The 26,182-nt window shown below is 43.1% G+C and overlaps 1 protein-coding gene across 4 annotated transcripts in view; it reads right to left on the bottom strand.

The window, feature by feature from the left end:
- LOC116984782 (protein phosphatase 1 regulatory subunit 12A-like) overlaps positions 1-26,182 on the bottom strand; it is a 131,060-nt gene that overhangs the window by 69,131 nt on the left and 35,747 nt on the right. For all 4 annotated transcript variants that reach the window (XM_033039152.1, XM_033039155.1, XM_033039153.1 and 1 more), the window contains exons 2-5: positions 13,243-13,373; positions 9,467-9,585; positions 6,414-6,573; positions 4,347-4,491 (exon numbers count right to left, since the gene is read on the bottom strand). In XM_033039152.1, the coding sequence (XP_032895043.1) occupies positions 4,347-4,491; positions 6,414-6,573; positions 9,467-9,585; positions 13,243-13,373 (555 nt within the window). The remainder of the gene's footprint in view (positions 1-4,346; positions 4,492-6,413; positions 6,574-9,466; positions 9,586-13,242; positions 13,374-26,182) is intronic.

The raw sequence follows: 26,182 nt of genomic DNA, 5'->3' as shown, positions 1-26,182 counted from the left end.
CTCCAGTCTTGGAAATGTAGTTAGTTCTGTGGTCAGGAGTCCCTGGGCTCAGGGTTTCTAGTTTGGCTACTTCGTTCCTCTAATCAACCACCTTACCTCTTATTGTCAGGTGTGTCCTGCCTCCTGATAGAGCACTTTTGTCATTGTTGTGTCATCGGATGAATTTGTGAAAGCATCACTTATAACTGCACCAATGCACAAAAGGACAAGCATATACTATAGGTAGACAAAAATGCTGGAGAAACTCAGCGGGTGAGGCACCATCTATGGAGCGAAGGAAATAGGCAACATTTCGGGTCAAGTTTAGTTCCTTCGCTCCATAGATGCTGCCTCACCCGCCGAGTTTCTCCAACATTTTTGTCTACCTTCGATTTTCCAGCATCTGCAGTTCCTTCTTAAGCATATACTATAAATTAGCCACAGTGAAAATGGCATCACATGCAGTAACCACTCTACCTATCTTACATATTACCTATTATGACAGAAACACGAATGGATCATGATACCCCACAGTGTAGCATTATTGTTTCCCTACAACTCGTTCACCCAAGAGAAACATACCGCATTTCCACAAAGTACAGGGAAGTCAAGCAACTCTAACCAGTGAGTGATGTGAGATTTTGCACCATTTAAAATCATGAAGTAGAAACCACTATTCAAGTTCATCATGAAACATAAATCTAGGAGATAAATCAGTGTAAAATCATATGCATGAATTGAGGATCAATTTTTGCATATTTTAATTTGAATTTTCTAACATAGTATAATACAATGCAAAAGAGGTCAATGCTGTGCAAAGTACAAATGTGATACAAATAGATGGAAAAAAGTAGAATAAGGAGCAAGGCAGTATAAAATAAGGTAAAGAATACAGAGCAACAACAATTAATGTAGGGAGCATGAAATAACATTGCATTAGGTAAAATAACTATGGAAATCCAGTAAATTTAATAATATAGAACAACATACTCACAATGTGTGCCCCTTAGTAAATGCTTTGCTCTATATTTGAATAAAAAAATGTCCTTGAAAAGTGTTGAAAAGAATACAATGAAATATAGTGCAATATCATGCAATAGCTTTACAGATAAAAAGTACAATACAAAGTAACATAACAAGTAAAGAGGCATACGGAAAAAAATCAAATGCTGGAGAGTAGATCAAATGCTGGAAAGTAGATCAATTTTATACAAGAGTTCACTATGAGCGATACAGAGCAATGACAGCAATACAGAACAGTGCTGTGCAAATTCAGCAATGCAGAAAAACATGGAATGAGAGTGCTTACAAACCAACAGCACAGAGCACAATCTCTGAAAGTACAATGAGTTAAAGCATCAACAATTTATCAGTAACGTCGTCACTTCATACTGCAAGTTCCAAAAAAAAATATGCAATAAATATCTGATTAATCTTGCTTAGGCCGCAGAGATTGAAAAAACTTACTAGTCATGGTATATCATACAATATACCAGAACAGTGCAAAATGGGGTCTATAGTACAGTTTAGCATTAGGAAATAGAATACAGCATATTCAAGGTAAGGAATCAGAAAATAGCTTTGAGTCTAACAATATCATTCCAATATCTCGTGTATAGTTGGTTTCCTTTTCCTCTCTGCCACCAACCATTACCTGTTGATTTATTACTTTAAGAAGCAGTGTGTATTTTACAAATATCCCAAGTCTGTTTTTTTCACACTGACAGCTCCTATTAGGAACCAGATAGACACTCAGATTTTCAGATGTTTTGTCATTCATCACAATGTCTTTTTAAAAAGTGTGCTGGTATACTAAGTTCATAAGACACAGAAGCAGAATTAGGCCATTCGGCCCATTGAGTCAGCTCCACCATTTGATCATGGCTGATCTATTTTTCCTTCTCAACCCCATTCTCCTACCTACTGCGCTGATGCATAGAACTAGCGGGAGGCCAAGACACAGTAATATATTTATTTTCCCTCGCAGCAATTAAATACCTCAGTCCCATTTAAAGATGGAGACACAAGACACTTCAGTTGCTGGAATCTTGAGCAAAACAAAGTGCTAGAGTCCTGACCCAAAACAATAATACTGTCTGTCCATTCCTTCCACAGAAGCTGCTTGACCAGCTGACCTTCTCCAGCACCTGGTACTTTGCTCCATTTCAAAGATGTCTATTGGCCAAAATTTAGCTACCTATTTTAATCTTCTCACATGGGAAAGATTTTTTACTGATCACTTCCCTCCTAAAAAATTTCCTGAGAAACCTCTCAAACCTTGCTACCAATTGACATCAATATTCAGCTCTATAACTCTGCTCGGCATTTAACCAAAATATTTATTTTTGATGTATATGCAAACTGCTGTGTTTATGTACCAGAATACATGTAATGTACATGATTAAATGTAGCAGAGTACCGTTCTAATAATAAAACACAAAACTTAACCTACAAATCTTATATTGATAATGCACCATTCATGTGCAAATCAAATCAGAGGGGGCAGACATACCCCCATCCATATAAACGGGACTGAGGTGGAGCGCGTCTCCAACTACAAATTCCTCAGGGTACACATCTCGGAGGATCTGTCCTGGTCCCGCAACACCTCCAAGCTGATCAAAAAGGCGCAGCAGCGCCTTTACTTCCTGAGGACGCTCAAGAAAGCTCACCTGTCCCCCCAGATCCTGACCAACTTTTACCGCTGTACCATCGAAAGCATCCTGACCACCTGCTTCACGGTATGCTACAGCAGTTGCACCGTAGCAGACAGGAAGGCACTACAACGGGTGGTGAAAACCGCTCAGTACATCATCGGTGCCCCGCTCCCTGCCATGGATGCCATCCACCGAAAACGGTGTCTGAGACGGGCCGGGAAGATCATCAAAGACCCCTCCCACCCAAACCATGGACTGTTTGCCCTCCTCCCATCAGGGAGGCGGTACAGGAGCCTCAGGTCTCGTACTAGTAGGATGAGGAACAGCTTCTACAACAACACTATCACATTGATGAACTCGGAGTCCCGCCGATAGATTTCTCCAGTTTCTCCGTCCACATTGTTTGCTTATTCTGTATTTTTATTTCTATATTGCACTATTACTACGGACTGACGCTAAACTGCATTTCGTTGTACCCATACTTGTATTTGTGCAATGACATTAAAGTTGAATTGAATTGAATTGAATTGAAATTCAGAGGATTAAGATGTTGAAGGAACAAGGAACTGCAAATGCTGGTTTACAAAAAAGACTCAGTGGGTCAGGCAGCATCTCTGGAGAACATGGATAGGTGATGTTTTGGGTCGGGGCCCATCTTCAGACTCGAAACGTCACCTATCCACATTCTCCAGAGATGTTGCCTGACCCGCTGAGTCACTGTTCCACTATTACATTTCTTACTTTTCATTCCTGTTTCATAGCCAATCTTTCTATTTAATTTCTCTTTCTGTGCCTGATTGTTTTCTACTTCTGCGCCCTTCCCTTTGTTCCTCTGTTCCTTTCACCATCATTGAACCTCAGAGATAATGAGATATTGTTGGTCGCAGGTGCTCCACTCCCCTCACGCCACCATTGTCAACGTGACCTTATCTCACTCCCTTTTCTTTTTTCAACTTTGGCCTTTGCCCAACCATCTACCAATCAAAACCCCTCTCACCTGTATCCACCTCTCCCCCCCAAGTCCCCTCTCATCCAGCTTCCCCCCCCAACCCCCTACTATAATCGATCAGGAGAAGGGATCCAACCTAAAACTTCGCCTATCCATGTTCTCCATTGTCAATCCGTATTTCTGGCCATTTACAGTACAAAATACTTTAAACTAGGAAGTGGAGGATACAGAGATACGAAAGGATATATCTCTCACAACCTCTGGCCTGGTAACACATAACAGAAAATTGAGGCTCTATGTATTTGTTAATGATAAGATGAGATATAACATAATAACATGTAATTTTAGCTTTACAATGGCAGTGACATTTTGTTTTAGTTAAGTCATAGAACTGGATTAATAGTAATCTTATACAGTCAATACAGTCCTTGCAGAGTGAAGTAACTAGTCCTGGAATTAGAAATGATTTGAATAGCCATGCACAAAATCCATTCCAAATCAAGAGTAAATAGATGATGATCAGGAATGAGAATGATTTTTTCATCCTCGAGTCCAGGAAACCCATAGCAGTTGGACTCGGTATACACTTGAATATAACCCAAGAGCATTGTGGTTTACATCTTGGTACCATCCCAGTTGTGCATCAATGCATTCTAGCTTTGAAAGAAGATAACTTAGCCCCTGGAGTCCACAGTCCTGGAGAACTTAGCTGGATAAGTGTGGGGGCTCTTAACCAATCACTTAATGCAGGTAGGACTCACCACTTTATTGACAGCCTGCATGTTACACAAGTTCTCCACCAACAATCTGCAGACTTCTTCTTTGCCCCAGTGAGAAGCTGCATGAAATGGAGTCCAACCATCATTGTCTCGACTGTTCACATCAAAGCCAGCCTGGATTAATAACCTGCAACACAAGATTTCTTACATTAAAAGATATCGCAGCAAGTACTTTCAGTGCAATGGACCAAATTTTCTTTGAATTAATAACATTTGAATTAGTATATTTGAACAAGAACATGTAATTTTATAGTGCTGCCAAGACATGTAGAGGCTGCAGAAAGTGGAACAAGATAGGATTTATTGCAATTATTTATTTAAAACATTTTTAGGGAACCCTGCACCCTGCTACTGCATTTGAAGATTTTAAAAGATGCATTGAAAGTGGCGCAGCATGTCCATCTGAAAGGTGCATCAGGAGTAGCTCTGAAAAATAATGCCAGAACCCTCAGCTTCACCAGTCAACTCATTTCAAATGCATCTGCCCACAATAATATTGATGGAAGAAACAACTGGACCATTTTTGGAAATGAAATTCCACCTTCACATATAGGATACACTGCATTACATTGCCTGGCACTACAAGGTCCACCACTGATTACCAAGCATCCTCGGTTGCAGAGCCATTCCGGCTTATCCATTTTGTCAGACCAACGGAGGTCAGGCATCAGAGAGGAGAACAACAGCACCAGAACAGTCCGCCTAGGCAGTCGAGGAGCCGAGATATTGGCCAGCAAAGGAGGCCTCAGATGTCGGCTATGGGAATGGATCTGCCAGCTCGGGCCAGGCAGGAGTTCCAGAGCCCGGCCACAGGAGGAAAATTCAATCGGCTGATCGGCGCGGAAGTCACAATGAGGTTGACATCGGCCGGCTCACCCACCATATTTTGGGGGAAATTTCCAGGGGGAATTTCAAGTGTGCTCTCATCATTTTGTCTGGAATAAAGGAGGTGCCAGGCCACCAGTTACCGGAAAATCAGTGTTGGACCTGTACTATGGTGCTAAGTGAAACACATTAGATCGAGCAGTTCAAAACTTGCTATCCATAAACTGCAAAGGATCACAAGCAGGAGTTGCGTTCTGTTACACTATGTGAAACCGAATAATAATAATAACAACTGCATTTGTGTCTTGTTTCTCAAATACTCAAAGCAATTCGCACTCAGCAAAATATTTTAAATATAGTAACTGCTGAAATGTAAGAAATGTGTCAACTAATTTGTATTCATCAAGTATCTGAAAATGGCAGTGATAACGAATAGATAATATGATTTAACGATGAGAACATCAAAAATGTGTGTTCATGGATATTTAGCTCATTCTTTCATCAATCTTTATAGTAACATAGAAAATAGGTGCAGGAGTAGGCCTTTCGGCCTTCAAGCCAGCACCGCCATACAATATGATCATGGCTGATCATCCAAAATCAGTACCCCGTTCCGGCTTTTCCCCCATATCCCTTGATTCCCTTAGCCCTAAGAGCTAAATCTCTCTTGAACACATCCAGTGAATTGGCCTCCGCTGCCTTCTGTGGCAGAGAATTCCACAGATTCACAACTCTCCGGGTGAATTTTTTTTTCCTCACCTCAGTCCTAAATGACCTCCCCTTATTCTTAAACTGTGACCACTGGTTCTGGACTCCCCCAACATCAGGAGCATTTTTCCTGCATCTGGCCTGTCCAATCCAAGAATTTTATATGTTTCTATAAGATCCCCTCCCATCCTTCTAAATTCCAACAAATGCTCTCTTCTAGATTGCTTGGCGTGTTTCTATTGAACAACTTTCCTGTCTCAAAACCTCTCCTCGTATCACCAGCTTCTCATTGTTCTCACTCTGAGGGCCAATAAAGCTCATTCCCACAGCAGGAAGCAGCAAGCTCCCTGTAGACAAATCATAATCAGCTCAACATCAATATATTTTTTTAAACATTCCTCAACACAAATTTGCCTTTAATATTTTAATAAAGAGTAACCCAGGATAACGTCTTTTAGCTAAAATAAGAGACTCTCTCAACTCTTTTCACCGAAACCACAATAATTGTTCACTTACTTCATGACCTCCAAGTAACCTTTGGCTGCAGCAACATGAAGGGCACTTGCTCCAGTTTTTGGGTGCCGAATATCTTCCGATTTTCCTCGATTAAGCCACTGCCTGGCATCCTGGACCATCCGCTGCTCCTCCTCCTTCCTGGCCACCTCCACATCGACCCCTGCAAGTGAGATGCAGGATAATTGTCACCAAAAACAACACAAGCCCCAGCACTATCTCATTGTGCCTGCAAATACTACCTTGCCCCATGCAACAGCAGTTGATGCATAAGCTGTAACATGTGCACGATTAGTCAATTTCCCTCGTCTGAACCAGGCTGAATGGCATGGACTGGACTCAATGGCAACTCAAGATAATAAAAGCCCATCAATCATGAGGTGCGCCTCTGGTGTCAATCATCAAAACTTTAGATTTCTAAGCATTACCTCTCCATTTCAGGTGCCAGGGGTCAGGAGGCTGATATGTCTTTCTGGTCTGAAATTAAACTTGCATCTTGAAAAATGACCTCATTAAACCTGGAAATGTACAGCCTTTCAGCAACGCTCAAGTTTATAAAATATAAACAAATGTTGCGAAAAGCAGCATCCTATTTTCCTCTCTCACACAATATTCCACTGTCACCATTGTATAAAACAGAAAAAAAACTAAATTAAACATTGCCTAAAAAAGCATTTCTATTCTGCCTTCAAAGTTCCCTTCAAATAATTTTCAAAAACTAATCAAAAATTGCAAACAGTTAAAGAAACGTTTTGGCGGATAGAGACGAGGGTCGATCGTTTAAATTAAGTTTAACGATGGGTCTCACACAACCAACAAAACAGATCCAGCCGCAACGGTGGATCCAGCGACTGAAGGGGCATCACCCAGAAAGCGCGCGAAACGCAATCCCTCCCAGTGTCACATGTCCAAGGCACCCGACCGCAGGGTTCGACTACCTGCGGGCACCAGCAAGTGCCGCTACAACGTATTAATTAAACAGCACTGATTCACTGTAAGGAAATTCATGCTCCTTCAATGCTTATCCTACAATGTCTTTGCAGAATTGGATATTTGCCTGGATATTCATGATTCTGACCCTTTTTTCAGCATTATGCATGTGAAAATCATTATTTTTTCCAGGAGTGGAATACAATAGCGACCATTTCTAAGTCGCTCTGCGTCACCTGGAAAACATAACACTGCACTTCCTGTCAGGAATCGGCCATGTGACTCTTAACACAATTTCATTGTCAGGGATACAAGAGATGACGTCATCACTCTTTTGGGACCACTATAACAACTGTGGAGATCTCCTGGGAGATTGTGTCATATGAAATGTGAGACATGCACAATGTAAAGCATCCATCAAAATCCCTGGGTCTTATTGCCCCTCCATATTTTAAAAACAAACATTCAATAACTCGCTAGAATTTAGGAGATTGAGGGGGGATCTTATAGAAACCTACAAGATTCTTAAGGGGTTGGACAGGCTAGATGCAGGAAGATTGTTCCCGATGTTGGGGAAGTCCAGGACAAGGGGTCACAGCTTAAGGATCGAAGGGAAATCCTTTAGGACCAAGATGAGAAAAACATTTTTCACACAGAGAATGGCGAATCTCTGGAACTCTCTGCCACAGAAGGTAGTTGAGGCCAGTTCATTGGCTATATTTAATAATAATAATAAATTTTATTTATGGGCGCCTTTCAAGACTCTCAAGGACACCTTACAAAATTTAGTAAACAGAATACAAAACATGTAAGCGGAATGAAACAAAACAAAAAATAACGGCAAAAAAAATTTAAGAGGAAGTTAGATGTGGCCCTTGTGGCTAAAGGGATCAGGGGGTATGGAGAGAAGGCAGGTACGGGATACTGAGTTGGATGATCAGCCATGATCATATTGAATGGAGGTGCAGGCTCGAAGGGCCGAATGGCCTACTCCTGCACCTATTTTCTATGTTTCTATGTCTATAACCTCTTGCCTCCGATGGCCCCAAAGACATCCTATAACTGCAGATCCAGTGCTGGACTGCTCGCCCAGTCTCTTCCCCAATCACACAGGCGTCCGTCTGTGTGCCTCTCTCCCTCTCTTCCTCCCCCTCCCTCCCTCACACACATCTTTTAACACAAAAGCAATGACCCACAAGCAATGGCACGTGAATCTCCTGGCAACTGTGTCCCATGCCCAGGCTTTGAGAAGCTGCAAACTGACTGTAAGAAAGAAATGGCATTAAGAGAATCAAATGGACAGATTTGTCTTAATCAATCTGAAGAAAGGTCCCGATCTGAAACATCACCTATCGATGTTTTCCAGAGATGCTGCCTACCCTGATTTACTTCAGCACTTTGTGTCCTTTTCTATAAACCAGCATCTGCAGTTCCTTGTGCCTACATTTGGACAAATGTAATAGTTTTTTGAAGTATCTGTCACTTTATTGTGGCTGGGGTCAGTTTTACTTCAAGAACCACTCCTATAGAGCATCATTAAATCACAAATATCAAAGTGCTTCAGTGGAGCATTATTATAAATAAAACATCTATTTAAAAAAAAATCAAAACCACATGAGACAGAGGCAGGTGGTTAAGGATACAGGATTCAAGGACCATTTTAAAAGAGCGGGAAATGGTAAATTCCATAGTCATCTAGTTATGGCACTAATTCCACTGTTTGCATCCTTGTAACCCATTGTTATCACCTCTTCTTCCCATGGACCATTATGGGCTCCACCCTTATTTGGTCATCTGTTGCTGGCCCTGATTTGTTCTGACCTTACCACTTCTTCCTGCCCCCCTCTACTTTCAGTCTGAAGAAGGGTCCTGACCCGAAAAGTCACCCATCCCTTTTTCTCCAGAGATGCTGTCTGACCCACTGAGTTACTCCAGCTTTTTGTATCTATCTAAAGGGTCACTATTGTTGCCAGATTCAAAACTGTTCTTTTACACCAAAACATGCTGTAATCAATCTTTATCCACAGGGCTGGAATTACCCTACAATTTGATGGAGCTTTTTAGATCTTTAATTGTGAAGCAGTATCTTCCCACCAATGTGATACCCATTTACATGGAGTTCTTACCTTGCTTTTTAATTACCTCCTTCAGCATCTTCTCCATAGCTTCACCCTGGGCAATGTCACTTGGCAACTCGCCCTCACTGTTCACAGCTGCAACGCTTGCTCGCTGTTTGATTAGGTACCTATTCATGAAATGGGTAGATATATTCAGAGTCGACGGGGTATCAGCTATCGCCATGCCTCAACTCTATACATTCCACAGCACCTGTCTTAACTGAACCCCAAGTGGGTTTCCTCAGGGCTTGAACATGTGCTAATGTCTGTCAGAATCCTTATGCATGGCTACATGTAAACATCTTGTTCGTTGGAGTTATCAGCGAATTTAGACCAATAACTAATAAATAAAGACTCGGTTTAACTATAAATACCTCCTATACATAGGATTTGTATCTAATGCCACCACTTCCTCTGGCAGTTTGTTCTAGATATCACTCACACTCTGTGTAAAAACATTCCGCTCAGAATCCCTTTAAAACTCCTACCTCTCACCTTAAAAACAATATTCTTGTTTTATAAACTCCTACCATGGGGAGAAACTTTTGACCATCTACCCCTGCTATGCATCTCATAATCTTATATATTTCTGTAAAGTTTATCTCGGCTTTCTTTACTTCTATCCGATCTCTCCCCATAACTGAAGTCCTCTAATCCAGACAACATCCCTTGTGCATCTACATTCTCTCCAGCACACCAACATCCTTCCAATAGTGTGTTGACCAGAGCTGCACAATACACCAAGTGCAGCCAAATCACTTCCTTGCAAAGTTGCAATGAAATGTCCCAAATCTGATATTCAATGCCCTGACCAATTAAGACAAATATGCCGTATGCATTCTACACCACCCTCCCAAACCGTGCTGCCACGTTCAAGGTAGCAATGGACTTGGACCTTAGTCTACATTCCTGAGAGCCGCATCCTTTGTGTGTATGCCCTCCCGCTATTTGTCTTCTCAAAATGCATCACGTCACACTTGTGAAAGAACATGATTGTGACAGAGGGAACAGAGTAAAGGTTCACCAGATTGATTCCTGGGGTGGCTGGTTTTTCATAAGATCAGAAATTAAGTAGCTGCAGCTAAATAAGACTTTCCAAAGGTGCACCAAATGATCTTCTCCCACTTCCTTTCTTTACATATCTGTGAATTCTGAACTCCTCACCATTAATTTATGCCCCTTGATCTATTAGTGTGCGGAGGAGGAGAATCTCACTTGTAAAAACCACCAGATGAACAACAATGATCTCACTCGGTTCTACACATACTTGTGCTCCTGCGATGGGCCATCAAGCCAAGCATTCTTATTAATGTTGTCTGCTGGGCAATAAGCCCAGTGATACACAGCACACAGTGTCTGAAATGGTCAGTCTGTTGGCGGGCTGGACCACCTGCCCAGCCAAAGCTGTCCTGGACCAGTCTGACCCAACTTCCTGCTTCACTCTGAACTCGCTCCGCATTCAGCCACCATCAGTCAAGGACTGTAACAAACACTTCAGACTTTAGAGATACAGCGTGGAAACAGGCCCTTTGGCCCACCGAGTCCGCACTGACCAGTGATCATCCTGTACACTAGCAGTATCCAACTAGGGACAATTTAAACCAAAGCCAATTAACCTACAAACCTGCAAGTATTTGAAGTGTGGGAGGAAATCGAAGCAGTTGGGAAAACACACGTGGTCACAGGGAGAACGTACAAATTCCGCGCAGGCAACACCAGTAGTCAGGATCGAACCCGGGTATCTGGTGCAGTAAGGCAGCAACTGATGCACCACTGTACCAGCCAAAAACTAGGACACGAGACTTAGTCCACTCCAAGGGATTAGTTTACGATTGGATTGGTGAGGATAAAGACTGCCAACGTGCAGTCAGAACTTTGAGGAAGTATCAGCCTGAGCATAATTGTAATGGGCGGGGGTAAAAGGCACAGACAAAATGTAATTGTGGGGTGGAGGCAGATAGTGTTTTTATGAACCTCAGGGTGGGCCTGGCACAAAGAAAAAGCACCAAACTAGGAGAGTTGTGGGGGATACAGCCAGGGCTTCTGCAGGAAGAATAATCACCATGCAGATTATAGTTTGATTACCCAAAAGTTAGTCATTTGTGTTCTCCTTTAGATTGAAAAGCATTGATTATGAAGTATGAAAAACTGTGTAAATTAAACTTAGAGTATAGAACAGTACAGCTCTGGAACAGGCCCTTCGGCCCACACTGTTTGTGCTGAACACAAAGCCAAGTTGAACTCATTCCCTCTGCCTGCAAATGATCCATATCCATCCATTCTCTGCATATTCATGCACCTATCTAAAAGTATCTCAAAAGTCACTATCGTAGCTGACATCACTAACACCCTCGGCAGCGCATTTCAGGCACCCACCCTCTGTGTAAAATAAAATTTGCCCTACCCATTGCCTTTAAAAATAGAACTTAAACATGGAATTGAATATGCTCTTTGTGAATATATTTGCACTCTTCCAAAATGCATTAAAACCCCACTGAAAGTTGTACAGCCAACATCCACCATTTTACAAACACCACTGGAAACTCACCAGAATGTTCAATGTTCAAAACCTAACAACTATTTTAATTCTAAAGTAGTTCCTGCGCTGTGACCGTGAGGGAGACATTACTAGGCATAAATAAAAGATCTGTTTCCCAATGACAGATTGTGTTTTTCAATGGAATTTCTCGAGTGTTCCTTCCATAACTAAAACAAGAATTGTCATGCCATTGTGCATTGCTAATACTAAGGTGCTGGAAAAGTATCAAACACTGTGAAAGCTCGGACCTTTATATTGTGGGTTTGCTGCCAGACAATCCTAGAAAATAAATAATCTCCCTCAAAGTCCTGAATCCCTTTCAAGCTAAGGTATTCAGTACTTACTCACATTCCAGCTTTCTCTCCCTTCTACAACATTCAGTCTGAAGAAAGGTTGTGACCCAAAACATCGCCTGTTCATGTGCTCCAGAGATGCTGCCTGACCCACTGAGTTACTCCAATAATGTATTTTATTACAACACGGCAGGCCATTCACCCCATCTCACTCCTGCCAGCGCTCAGTTAGGCATTACCATCGGTTACCTTCCCCATCTTATTTTTCATTGTAGGACTGAAACTTTATTCTCTTGACAGCTCCCTACTGATTCTTTCAACACTCAACTTTGCAGAGTGGGAGGAAAAGAAGCATCTTGGATAAATCCACATGCAGAGGAAAAGTGCAAACTCCTTACAAGCCAGCAGCAAGGTCAGAATCAAAGCTGGGTGGCTGGAACCTTGAGGTAATTCTGCCTCACTTCACACCTGACATAACTGAATGTTGGTTTGGCTTTCTCTGCAATTGTTTATTTCAGAATCCTAAAGCGGTTGTTGCTCTTTTTCGCGTTTGGAATGAATGAGCCAAGGTTTAAAACTGGCGATGCAGACTGACTAGGGCGGCAAGGTGGCGCAGTGGTAGAGTTGGTGCCTCACTGCACCAGAGACCCGGGTTTGATCCTAACTACAGGTGCTGTCTGTACGTTCTCTCTGTGACAGCGTGAGTTTTGTCCGGGTGACCCGGCTTCCTCCCACACTCCAAAGACGTGCAGGATGGGAGGCTAATTGGGTTTGGTAAAATAATTGTAAATTGTCCCTAGTGTGTAGGATATACCTAGTGTATGGGGTGATTGGACTCAGTGGGTTTAAGGGCCTGTTTCGGCGCTGTATCTCTGAAGTCTAAAGACTATATGTTTATGTTCACTGAGAAAACTGCTCAGGTGCCATTGAGGATCAGTCGGTTCCATACTCACTGTGTGATCTCCATGAAGCCACAGGAGGCCGTCGCGTGGAGTGCTGTCCAGCCCTCATTGTCAGGCTGATTGACATTGACACCATGCTCCAGCAGAAAGGTAACCATGCTCAGGTTTTCGTCAATGCAGGCCTGTCAGGAAGCGAGAGGTACCAGTGAGTGCACAACATAGAAACATAGCAGGTGGCAGACAATAGGTGGACATAGGCAAGGTGGTTTTCGATGGGCAGATGGTTGGAGGAAACACGCAAGGTTGTGGAAGTGAACCGGGGTCAGAACATGGATGTAGAGCCGGAGAACAGAAGGAATCAGAGTGGGGCCTTTTGCTGTCTGCTTGGCCATCTCTTCCTGCTTGGTCAAGTCAAGAGAGAGTCAAGAGTGTTTTTGATTGTCATATTTAATAAAACTGAACAATGGCTACCGCACCAACAGTCTGTCTGTCATTTCTTCTTTTTGTTATTTTTAGTATGTTAAAAGTATGTTTTAGTGTTCCTTGCTTTTCACTTAGTATGGCTGTATGGCAACTCAAATTTTACTGTACGTTAACTGGTACATGAGACAATAAACTGACCTTAAAACCTTGAAAACAGGTATGTACACAAAGTACTCAATGATAATATAATAAACATACAAATAGTTGTTAAATGAACAAAAAACAATATAGTGCAATAAACAAACCAAAGCCTAAAGTTCCTAGTGCAACCCCAGGCAGTTTGTAATCTAGTTGGAATTCAGGGTCAAACATTCAAAATCAATGACTTGAAAATCTCCCATAGCCGTCATCATGGATTCTTAAATCGGACGTAACAAAACACAATGTCGATGATTTAATACATCACTGCTGCATTTCCAAAGATGTTGTTTGCAGCAACTTGGAGAATAAAAAAGTGGGATTTTAGACAGAAAGTTTAAAGATATAGCATGGAAACAAGCCCTTCGGCCCACTGAGTCCATGCCGACCACCTGTTCACACTAGTTCAATGTTATCCCACTTTCTTCTCTACGCCCTACATGCTAGGAGTAATTTGCACAGGCCAGCTAGCCTACAAACCTGTACGTCTTTGGCATGTGGGAGGAAACTGGACCACCTTGAGGAAACCCACGCGATCGCAGGAAGAATGTGCAAACTCTGAAAAGACAGCACTTGAGGTCAGGATTGCACTTGGGTCTCTGGCATTGTGAGGCAGCAGCTCTACCAGCTACGTTACTGCACTGCCTTCATGGCAAAGTTCATTATCTTAATATTCATGTAAATAATTAAAGAACGAAAGTGCAGAAGAGGGTGCAGAAAATATGACAGCTGTAAAGGCACAAAGCAAGTAAGCACATCACGTTTTTGCAGATTTGTGTGTATTGTTGAGAATTGACTGGAACTAGAACAGACAGATATCAATTGACTACCTGTGGCAGGGTGCCGCAGCTAGTAGAGCTGCTGCCTCATACGCCAGAGACCTGGGTTCAATCCTGACCTCAGCTGCTGTCTGTGTGGAATTTGCACGTTCTCCCTGTGACGACATGGGTTTCCTTCAGATGCTCCAGTTTCCTCCCACATCCCGAGAACATGTGGGTTTGTAGGTTAATTGGCCTCTGTAAATTGCCCCGAGAGTGCAGGGAGAGATGAGAAAGTAGGATAACATTAAACCAGTGTGAACGGTCGATCGATGGTCAGTGTGCACTCCATGGGCCAAAGGGTTTGTTTCCTTGCTGTATCTTTCAATCAATCAAAAGAACTAGAATGATATGCATCAAATCATCAGAGCAGGGGCCAGATCAGCTGTGGCTCAGAGAGCATTGGGACCCGTTTAATTTTATCATACAAAACGGGTTGTTCTGGGATCTGCAGTAGTTTAAAAGGCAGTTTAACAACACTTAATAGCAGTTTTATTTAATATAATGCTGTTTCGCACAAGGACCCCTGAAAGTGGCCAGATATCACATTTATATTTCCTAGCCCTGAAAGTAGACCTGAATGCTTTTAGAGCAGAAGCTGAAAACAAAACTTACAGTATGTTTGTTATATACCCTGAGAAAGGCCAGAGGCTCAATATTAAAATAAAACACTTTTGAGAAGTTGCCAGAGAGTGCAGTGCTGGGGGCTTCACTTTTATTACAAATCACTACACGAGGGCTTTAGGAACAGGCCAAGGACAGCAGGAATGGAGACTCAATGATCTGCAGATGGTGGACTGAAGAAGGGTTCCAGCCCGAAACGTTACTTACCCATGCCCTCCAGAGACGTGGCACAGCAGTGGAATTGCTGCCTTACAACGCCAGACACCCGGGTTTGATCCTGACTACAGGTGCTGTCTGTACAGAGTTTGTATGTTCGCCCCGTGACCACGTGGGTTTTCCCCGGGTGTTCCGGTTTCCTCCCACATTCCAAAGATGTACAGGTTTGTAGGTTAATTGGTTCAGGCAATTATTGTAAATTGTCCCTAGTGTGTAGTCCTAGTCCTAGTGTACATGGTCTGTGTGGACCTGGTGGGCCGAAGGGCCTGTTTCCATGCTGTATCTGTAAACAAAACTAAAATATGCTGCCTGACCCACCGAGTTACTCTAGCACTTTGTGTTGAGTGTCATGAGAGAAGCAGAGGGAATCGAAGAACACAGGCCTTCGGTGGAGCTGGATTGCAGAGCAATCTCGGAAGCAGAGGTTGCCAAGTCTAATTCAGCACAGACGTGGATAACCTGATATTGAAGCACATGCCATCTGTCCACTGTTTGAAACTGTCATTGCATTTACCTTGGTCAAGTATTAATATCACCAAATAAAACTGAGTTTTGTTTAAAATTGAGATAAATCAAAAGAACATAAAAGAATGGTTTATAAATTATGTTGTTTAAGTATCAGCAATGTTTAAATAAAATTTACTTCTGCAAAGTTTCCACGGCATTAACTAGCAAGAGTGCACCAAGGTACCAGATTCAACAAAATCAACTCAGAGGAAATTATTGCCCGATTACTCATTTTCCCTTCACTTCCACTTGCATATTTATGACGTGATGCTAGCTCCCTGCCACTAGTTTAGCCACACAAACCTCCAACCGTCTCTTCACATCACGTTCCCTTCTCCCTCTCTCACCCTAATTTACGTCTCTCTTATCCTTCAGGTTGTGTGGAGGGATATCGACAAGTTGGGCAATAGGGCAAATACATGGTACATGGTAATGCTCAGGACTTTAATGGTGTCGGGCTCAGGAGATTTTCGGACGATTAGATGTTGTGCTTATTAATACATCTGACACACTGTCTTCATGTTTTTCAGACATTACATTGTATTTTCCAATGAATCTGGTTACTTTCAAAAGACACATGGTGCATAATGAGGAAGAATAGGAAAGGAGAGCATTATTTAAATAGTGACACACTATTGGATGCTCGTGCTCAGAAAGATCTGGGTGTTCTCACATCAGAAATGCAAAGTTCGAATGCAAACACAGAATATAAAGGCTGCTGCAAATGAAATGCTGCTTTTTACTGCAAGGGGGGGGGGGGGGAGGAAAAACAGCATAAGCAAGCCTTGTTGCAAATGATCAGGGCCCATTAGCGATCACAGCTGCTAGACTGTGAACATTTCTGGTCTCCTTGTTCACAGAAGGATATAGAACATAGAACAATACACCACATGAACAGGTCCTTCGGCCCACAATGTCCAAGACCAACTCTTATCTGCCTGCACATGATCCATATCCCTCCACTCCCTGCATGTACATGTGTCTATCCAAAGGTCTCTTAAATGTCACTATCGTATCTGCCTCCACTACCATCCCAGGCAGCACATTCCAGGCACTCACCACCACCCTCTGTGTAAAAAAAAAAACTTGCCCCACACATCTCCTTTAAACTTTGTCCCTGTCACCTTAAAGTATGGCCTCTAGTATTCGATATTCCCCACCCTCTGGGGAAATGGTCTGACTTTCTATCCTATGCTTCTCATAACTTCATATTTATCAATCAAGTCTCTCCTCAACCTCCAGCGTTCAAAAGAAAATAATCCAGGGCTGATCAATCTCTCATTGTAACTTAAACCCACTAAATCAAGCATCATTCTGCTAAACCTTTTGTGCACCCTTTCCAAAATCCTCACATCCTTTCTGTATTGGGGCAACCCAAATTGCACGCAATACTCCAAATGTGGCCTGACCAAAGTCCTATAAAGCTGCATCATGACTTTGAATCTTTTACTAAATGCCCTGAATAATGAAGGCTAGCATACCATATGCCTTCTCTAGAGATGCTGCCTGTCCTGCTGAGTTACTCCAGCTTTTTGTGTCTATCCTTTGTGTCTACCACATCTGCAGTTCCTTCCCACACATACCATATGTCTTTTTTACTACTTAATTCTATTGTGTTGTCACTTTCAAGGAGTTGTGGATTTGGTCCCCATGTTCACCTCTGTAAATTAATGATGCTAAGGGACTTGTATTTATTGTATACTAGACCAAGTGGGACCCGTTGGGTCCCTGTCACACGGGAGGCCTGGTCCCCCAACGCAACCAGTTCCCCCAACGCAATATTCAACCACTCACCCATAGCCCCCACGGAAGGCCTGGTCCCCCAACGCAACTTGTTCCCATCGCAAGATTCCACCACTCACCCGTTCCCCCAACGCAACCCGTTTCCCCAACGCAATATTCCACCACTCACCCATAGCACCCAACTGCGCAGGCGCGGCTCATTTCCCCTCATCTCCCAGTACTCCCACCCCTTCCTCTTCTTTCCCCTCTCCTTCTCCCCTCCCCCAATCTCTCCCTCACCTCTCCCTCCCTCTCCTTTCCCCTACCTCAGTCACTCCCTCCCTCCCTCAATAACTCCTCTCCCCTCCCTACCCCTCTCCTATCCCTCTAACCCCCACCTCCCCCCACTCCTCATCTCCCCCTATCCCCACCCCACTATCCCTCACCTCCCCCACCCCTCTTCTCCCTCTATTCCCCACTCCCTACCTCCCCCACTCCCCCCTCCTCTCCCTGTATTCCCCCTCCTCCCCCACTCTCCATCCACACCTCCCCTACTTTCCACCCTCTCCCTCCCTACCCCCTCCCCTCCCTCAATCCCCCCATACTCCCTCCTCACCTCCCCAGGATCTCGAGGGTGCCGTTCCTCTCCCTCTTTGCGTGCCCGGAGCAGCACCTCAGAGCCAGGCTCGATGCACAGGCCTCGGATCCTCGGCGTGGACTCTCACCGCCCCCGCAGTCCACCGCGAGGGCCCAGAGCAGCAGCAGCAGCAGCCGTCGCCCTCAGAGCCAGCCTCAGCGTCGAGGCCCCGGATCCTCGATGTGCCCTCTCCCCACGCCCAGAACCGACCGCCGCCGACCACAGACGCAGCCCCAGTGCCAAGTAGCCGAGCCATAGACACATCCCCAGGGTCCAGGCCCCGATCCTCCGCATGTCCCCTCCCCGCCCCCGGAGCCAGCCGCAGACGCAACCCCAGAACGAAGTCGCCGGTCCATGAGGTGAGGGGAAAACAAGATGGCGGTCTGAAAGTGTGCAACGGCGACGCTGAGGACCCGTGGGGTGTCCTTTGTGACGCCAATCAAGAAAAGACGGAAGGGCCAGGGTAAGTGGGGACGCGGTTTTATTTTTTTGTCAAAAATGTCAATAACTTGTAAAATATAACATCAATCGGAACGAAACTTGACACAAACCACCACATGACAATTGTAAGGTGGTGCAAACATGTTAGCGCTAACGTGTACCATTTTGACATAGTTCCGGGATCACAATTACAGACAGACAGACACACACACACTCTGATTATATGTTTTATTATTCCTGTTAATCTCTGTAAGGTGTCCTTGAGATGTCTGAAAGGCGCCCAAAAATAAAATTTATTATTATTATTATTAAGATGAGAGTTTTAGTAATGTATAGATTTCCTCTTACATTCGACCTTCCAAAGTACAATACCTCACACTTTAATTTAGAGATACAACATGGAAACAGGCCTTTCAGCCCACTGAGCTACCTACCATTGGTCATCATTTACACTAGTTTTATGTTATTCCATTTCATCATCCACTCACTACGCACTAGGGGCAATTTCGTAGAGGCCAATTAGTTAACAAACCCGCATCTGTGGGATATGGGAGGAGACCCATGTGGTCACAGGGAAAACGTGCAAACCCTTCACAGCCAGCACTCGAGCTGCTGGTGCTATGAGGCAGCAGCTCTACCAGCTATGTCGCTTTCTCGAATTAAACTCTATCTGCCATTTCTCCCCCCTTTTCAGTAGTTGATCTATATCACGCTGTAAGCATTTACACCCACCAGGGTGGTGGAAAAGAAGAAGACCAACGAGAGCAGAGACAAACCCGGCGAGATGGAGAAGACGGCAGCTCAGCCAGTCAACCTCACTTTGAACATTTAAAGCAGCAGCAAAATGCAAAATTATGGGAAGTAACCAAGGCAATCGAGACAAAACAAAACAATATAAATCCCCTTGTATCTGAAAGCAACATCTGAAAAGGATTCCCAAAATAAATAACCATCTCGGAAAATGTCAACAATTCCATTTGTCTGAAATGAGTGTGTGTCTCTCCGTTCACCAGGGACCAACAAGAACAAGGAAATAGCTGGTTCCTTCTGCAATTATATGAGGTTTTGATGAAACCCCCCATCCAGATACTCGTCTTTTTGGTCTCCATGCCAACAGAAAAATATCCTTGCTTTGGAGATTGTGCGATTCTGCAGATCTCACCATGATTAGCAGCTGTCCAGTCAGTCATGAGTTGTGAGGATGATGCACAGCATCAATGTCAATGAAGATTAAAGTGACAGAGACACACAAGCCGAGGTATGTTGAGAACCAAGTAGAGATAGGGTAAGGCCAATTTAAGACGGTGGTGGGTATGGTACCAAAAAGGAAGAAATTGTAATAATTTACTGCATAAAACAAGTTGTTAGAAAATGGTACGGAGGAGCAACAGTAAAGTTGCTTCCTTACGGCGCCAGAGACCTGGGTTCGATCCAGACTATGGGTGCTGTCTGTGTGGAGTTCCTCCTGTGAGGGTTTTCTCTGGGTGCTCCAGTTTCCTCCCACAATCCAAAGATTCACAGGTTTGTAGGTTAATTGGCTTCTGTGAATTGCCCCTCATCCCTAGGATAGTGTACGGGTGATCGTTGGTCAGTGTGGGCTCGGTGGGCTAATGGGCCAGTTTCCATGTTGTAACTAAACTAAACTTAAAATAAAACCGCACAAACATCACTAAAGTAATTTGTCCAAACCACGATGAATCCTTCAGTCTTTCTTCAGGAACCGAGGTGGTGTACACGCCCAAAATTGATTCAATGATGTCGAACTGGAGATGGTGGAGAGGTTCAAGTTTCTAGGCATAAATATCACCAATAATTTGTCCCGGACCAATCACAGTGAAGGTACGGCCAAGAAGGCACACTAACACCTCTACTAGTTCAGAAGACTAAGAAAGTTAAACATGTCTCCATTGACTCTCACCGCCTTCTACAGATGCACCACAGGATTCTATCAGGATCCATTACGGATTGATTTGGCAGCAGGTCCGATCAACACAACATGAAATTGCAGCGAGTTGTGGATGTAGCCCAGTCCTTCACACAGACCTGCCAACCACTCCCACTCACCCCACACCCCATGAGTCCATCTACACTTCACACTGCCTCGGGGAAGTAGCCCACATAGTCAAGGATGATCTTCACCCCAGTCATTCCTTCTTTTCCCCCTCTTGAGCTTGAAAGCACATACCACCAGATTCAGGAAAAGCCTCTTTCCCACTGCCAACAGAGCAGTCCTCCAATGATCTAGGGTGTAGTCCAGATCTACCAACCTACCTCATTGCAAACCTTGCACTTTTCCCTCAATGGTTACAACACTATATTCTGCACACTGGTATTTTTTTCTATGTACTCCCTGCTGTACATGTGTATAGCTTGATTGTACTCATGTATAGTATTATATGACTGGAGAGCATAATAAACCAATACTACTGTTCTTTTCATTGCTTCAGTAAGAGGACTGTACAATGGAGAGAATGAGAACGAGTCCACGGTCTGAAGAAGGGTTTCGGCCCGAAACGTTGCCTATTTCCTTCGCTCCATAGATGCTGCTGCACCCGCTGAGTTTCTCCAGCATTTTTTAGTCCACGGAGTCTGTGGGTTTCCATTATCGAGTTGAGAGAAATCAGATGGTAAGGCATGCGCTTTGTCCCAGGCAAGAGCTGGAGGCTCAGACACTGTCCCCACCTGAGAGCCAGGAGGCTATGCTGCTCCTTCCTGGGCAAGATCCAGGGAGGCCCTGACATTGCTTCTGGGCTAGAACTGCCGAATCACAATTTCAACACAGTCCACATTTCAAATTATGGAATGGAGAGGTGTGTTCATGATTCATCAGTTCTGAATATTCTCCAAGATAATCAGTGGTGAATGCCTGCAATTAGTCATTAAACAAAATAATTTTTATCTGCAGCAGATAGAATAGAAATTCAAGAACTAACTAAAGTGAGATGCTTAGATTAATATCACAACAGGGAAACTAGCAGGGCGATTAAGCTACCGAAAATCCAAGCCTCTAAATAATGACAAACTATATAGCGGAGCTGAAGGCAAGGAAAAGGAATGGCCTAGTGACAATCTTCCAAAATATCTTAAAGCTTGTAATAATCTTAGCAGGTGGGAAAGTAAGAATTAACAACTGCTATTCAAGAATGGAGGGAGAAAGAAAACAGGGAACAATAGATCCGTGAGTCTGACACAAATTGACACCATTATAAATCATTGGAATTCAACAATCCCAAAGAGGGGTGCTAAATTGGTAAATATATTGAAGGCTGAGGCTCACTCAAGTTTAAACTCTGTAGCAAATTGAGGATACAAGAATCCAACAGGAAAGCAGATTTAAACCACAGCATCAACCTTCAGCTTAATGAACGACATTGCCTTTTCATTAGTCCACTTCTAGTCCTTATGTTGTAAATTTACAGAAACTAAAAGGAAAAAAAATTCTGTTTTGGTGTTCAGTTTAAGTTTCAGAATTCTTTAGACATCCAACTCAGACACCATTTAGCAAATACTTGGGCGACAGGCTCACCTCTCCTGACAGCTTGGGTCAGAACTCCAGGACAGACTAAAAGCTGGAGTAACTCAGCGGGCCAGGCATCATCTCTGGAGAGAAGGAATAATAGCGTTTCGGGTCGAGACCCTTCTTCAGACTGGTTAGGGATAGGGAAACGAGAGATATAGACGATGATGTAGAAAGATAAAGAACAATGAATAAAATAAATGCAAAAATGTAACACTGGGAAACTCTAGGACAGTTTAATATCCTGCTTCTGAAGTTGCAGACCAATCACTGTCTCTTTATTTCCCCCCGGATGAAACTGATCAACAGGTCACTGTGTTATTAAATAAACGTAATCAAATTATCACCAAAGGCAATTGAACAGTGTGTGTGCTTCACAGAGGACTCACAAGAGTTTCTACAAAATTACTAACGGAAAACATTGGTTATATATAGAACTATGAGGGGTCGTGGGATACAGAACATTTCCCACAAGTGCCCTCTGACCCATTAAATCAAGAATAACAAACACTTTTGGCTATGTTTCTATCAGTCACTGGAGCAACAAGAAAATCCCTTTGCCAACTTGGTCTAAGATTATTAAACCATATCTTTCCAATTTTAAGGTGTATGATTTCTCAATAACAACCCATCAATTCACCCCAGGTTCCTCATGGCAACCACCGCCGTCATCCTTACTGACACTTTGCAACTGAGGAGTGGGACATCGTCCTATGCCCGGGGTCAGCAGCCAAGTAACACTTGCAGATTCCTTCTGAACAAAGCAGAGGGAAACCTTTAGCGGAAAAAGCAAGCATGGATTAGATGTGTTAACATAAGTGAGCGGGAACAGAGAAGCTACGCACTAATCACCACCACAAACCATTGTGGATTCCACACCACATTTCTATTCTCCAGGAAAACTGCTGGTATAAATCAACATCTTTATAAAGTATTACCAATTTAAAGAAGGTTTATGAATACCAGTTATTTTATTAATTTGGTTTGTTTATTCCAAAAAACAAGCAAGTGAAACTGAATGAAATGCAGCAGTAAACTACTTTTGGGTTGTAAGCTCCTCTGCTTGGGTAGCTTACAACACAATTGAGTGTTTAAATTTTCTCTGGATTTACATCTCTCTCCTTATCTGATACTTTTTTGCTCCCTTCTCATCTCTAGCCTTTATCCAGCTAGCTGCTCTCACCTGTATCCATCTATCACTTATCAGGCTATGTCCCACCATCTATTTTCCAGCTCCCGAGATGCCGCCTGACCCGTTGAGTAATCCCAGCACTAATGATTTATTCAAGATTCCAGCAGCAGTAGTTCCTTACATCTCTGAATGAAATAACCACGAGCTTCCATTGTAAGAAAATACTCTTCGAGAGGAGATCTTCTACCTTCATGGAATTCATGAAGAGAATATATTGATGATCAGCCCATCAGATTCATCCCATTTCCTTACACCATAGGATTAGTGTCCTGGAAGCAGTACTCAATACAACTACAAAAAACACTGGGCAGAAGAGAATGGTGTACAAATAAGGAGCAATTTGGAGTTTTAAGAAAGAAACCAAGAGGAGATTGGGGAGCAGGGAGAGTAGACCACCTTCAATTTGTTATCCAGCTCATATTCAAAGTAGCATCACACTCAATCTACTCCCCAGACTGCCTCCTGCTTACAGAAAGGCAGATGGTACTTACTTACCCTCAGAGTAAAAATAGTATTAAAGATCAAGGAAGCAAATACCAGCTGTTTCGTGTCAGAAGTAAACCAAGGTTGTTCATATTGAACAAATGCACTGGGTTTAAACCGGTTTACAAATGTCTGAAGAAAACAAATACAATTTTGTGGAACTGTGAAATGCTGTCTTCAGAGAGCTATACAAGTGCTCCCCAACTGATGTGAAGGTTACGTTCCGTGAACACTTAGGCAAGTCAGGTTTTACGCAAGTCGGAATCTCCATCCTCATCCCCTGCCCGAAATAACTCACTGAGAGTATTAACTATCTCAGCAGCGTCCAGCTGCATCTGGGTCAGTTTCTGCAGTGAACGACCTTCTGGGTAAGCAATGCCACCATTACTGACTTGAGTTTTGGCTTGTCATTGGGGCACTTTCTGTGGTGCACGGTCTTCTGGGTGACCACTGCCACCATTGCTGGCTTGTTTCCATTGTAAAATTTGAGTGATCGGACAGTGTTGTGAAAATTACAAACTGCCTTGATTGCACTAGGGACTGAGTACAGAATTGTTTACATAAGTGCAAGTTTACTTCAGTTGCCTATTGCGTAGGTCGAGGAGTGTCTGTAAATGCAAGTGAGAGGCTATATTAGCTCCATCCACAGCACTGAAAAAAACTACAAATAACGGTGTTTCTGCTGCTGGGGGCCTGACACAATGCTAGGTTTAAGAGATTCAAAAGTGTGCGATTGTCTAAATTCTTACTTGCACTTAATAGGCCTGTAAATATAATATCACAGATAAAACCTCTGACAGGTGTCAGAGGTTATGGGGAGAAGGCAGGAGAATGGGGTTAGGAAGGAGAGATAGATCGGCCATGTTTGAATGGCAGAGTAGACTTCATGGGCCGAATGGCCTAATTCTGCTCCTATTACTTATGATCTTATGAAAATATAATAATCAAATAATGCAATAAATTAAATATACTAGTTAGGTAGAATAGTGTAACCAAGATACAGGCTATGGAAGTTTTTAGATGCTGAATTTGTGTTTCATAATGTTTAAAAGCCTGATGGTTGCTGCAATGAAGCTATTATTGCATGCGGTGATCATTGTTTTCAAACTCCTGTACCTTCTTCCTGCAAAATGTGAGAGTTGGCAGGGTGATGTGGGTGTTTGGTGATGCTGGCTGTCTTCTTGTTGCAGTGCCTCCTATAGATCCCTTCAATGCTGGGGAAGTCAATAACTGTGAAGGACTGGGCAATGTCTACCACTTTCTGTAATCTCCTTTTGTTGCTGGGCCTTCAAGTTGACGAGACAGGCGATGATGCAAACAATCAACATGATATACCTGTAGAAGTTCACTTGGGTTGGTATCAACATACCAAATCTACCTAATATTGGAAAGAAAGCAGAGGCAATAATGAGCTTTCTTTTTGATTGCACTAATGTGCTGGACTCAGGACATATCTTCAGAACATCTCTCCACCACCGTCTCATTGATGAAGCCAGATTCGTGGATCCTCTGCTTTCCCATCCTGATGTCAGATTTAGATCATGAAGTGGATTCTGAGGCCAAAATAATCAACGTTGACAGGACATGCAGATCACAATTGAGCCCATGGACAATAATACCACATATTAAACATCTCAAATAACTTTTTACAACCAATGTTGTGCGCTCCTGGTCAGATTTTTTCCAATCAAAATTATCTCTGAAGCTGAACGGAATGTCTTCCAAACAGGTGAGGAAACTGGGAATATTGCCACTCGCCAGTCAACATTCAGGATCCAATAATCAACCGTTCACTGAACAGCCGCCCATCCAGCTCGCCACATCCTGCCTCCAGAGTGAGTGAGAATACAATACCAGTCAACTGCTCACTGCCTGTACTCAGCATTCTGTGACAAACACCTTATTTCATTTCTCAGTTCAGGCTATGCAATACCACGTTACCTCCAGCACTTGATACTCCAACTAAACTCTAGGGTTTTGGACCCATCATATCGTGGAGGTGTTCTGGTCTAATTTTTTAATCCTTACTGGGATTCCCAAATAATTAGTCTTGGTTGAAACCAAGTACAAAAGGAAATACAAAAAAGACACTGCAAATGATGAACGTAGATAAAAGTTACCAGTCAACATCAAGGATAGAAAGTACCCAACTCTTTTGCCTCCCTTGCAGATGCTTGCAATTTCTATAATTATCCATCTGTGTAACCAAGACA

The sequence above is a fragment of the Amblyraja radiata genome, chromosome 20 (genome assembly GCF_010909765.2).
Source record: "Amblyraja radiata isolate CabotCenter1 chromosome 20, sAmbRad1.1.pri, whole genome shotgun sequence".
NCBI lineage: Eukaryota > Metazoa > Chordata > Chondrichthyes > Rajiformes > Rajidae > Amblyraja > Amblyraja radiata.
Note: the sequence above shows the minus strand (reverse complement) of the source record. Positions and strands in the feature narration are given on the sequence as shown.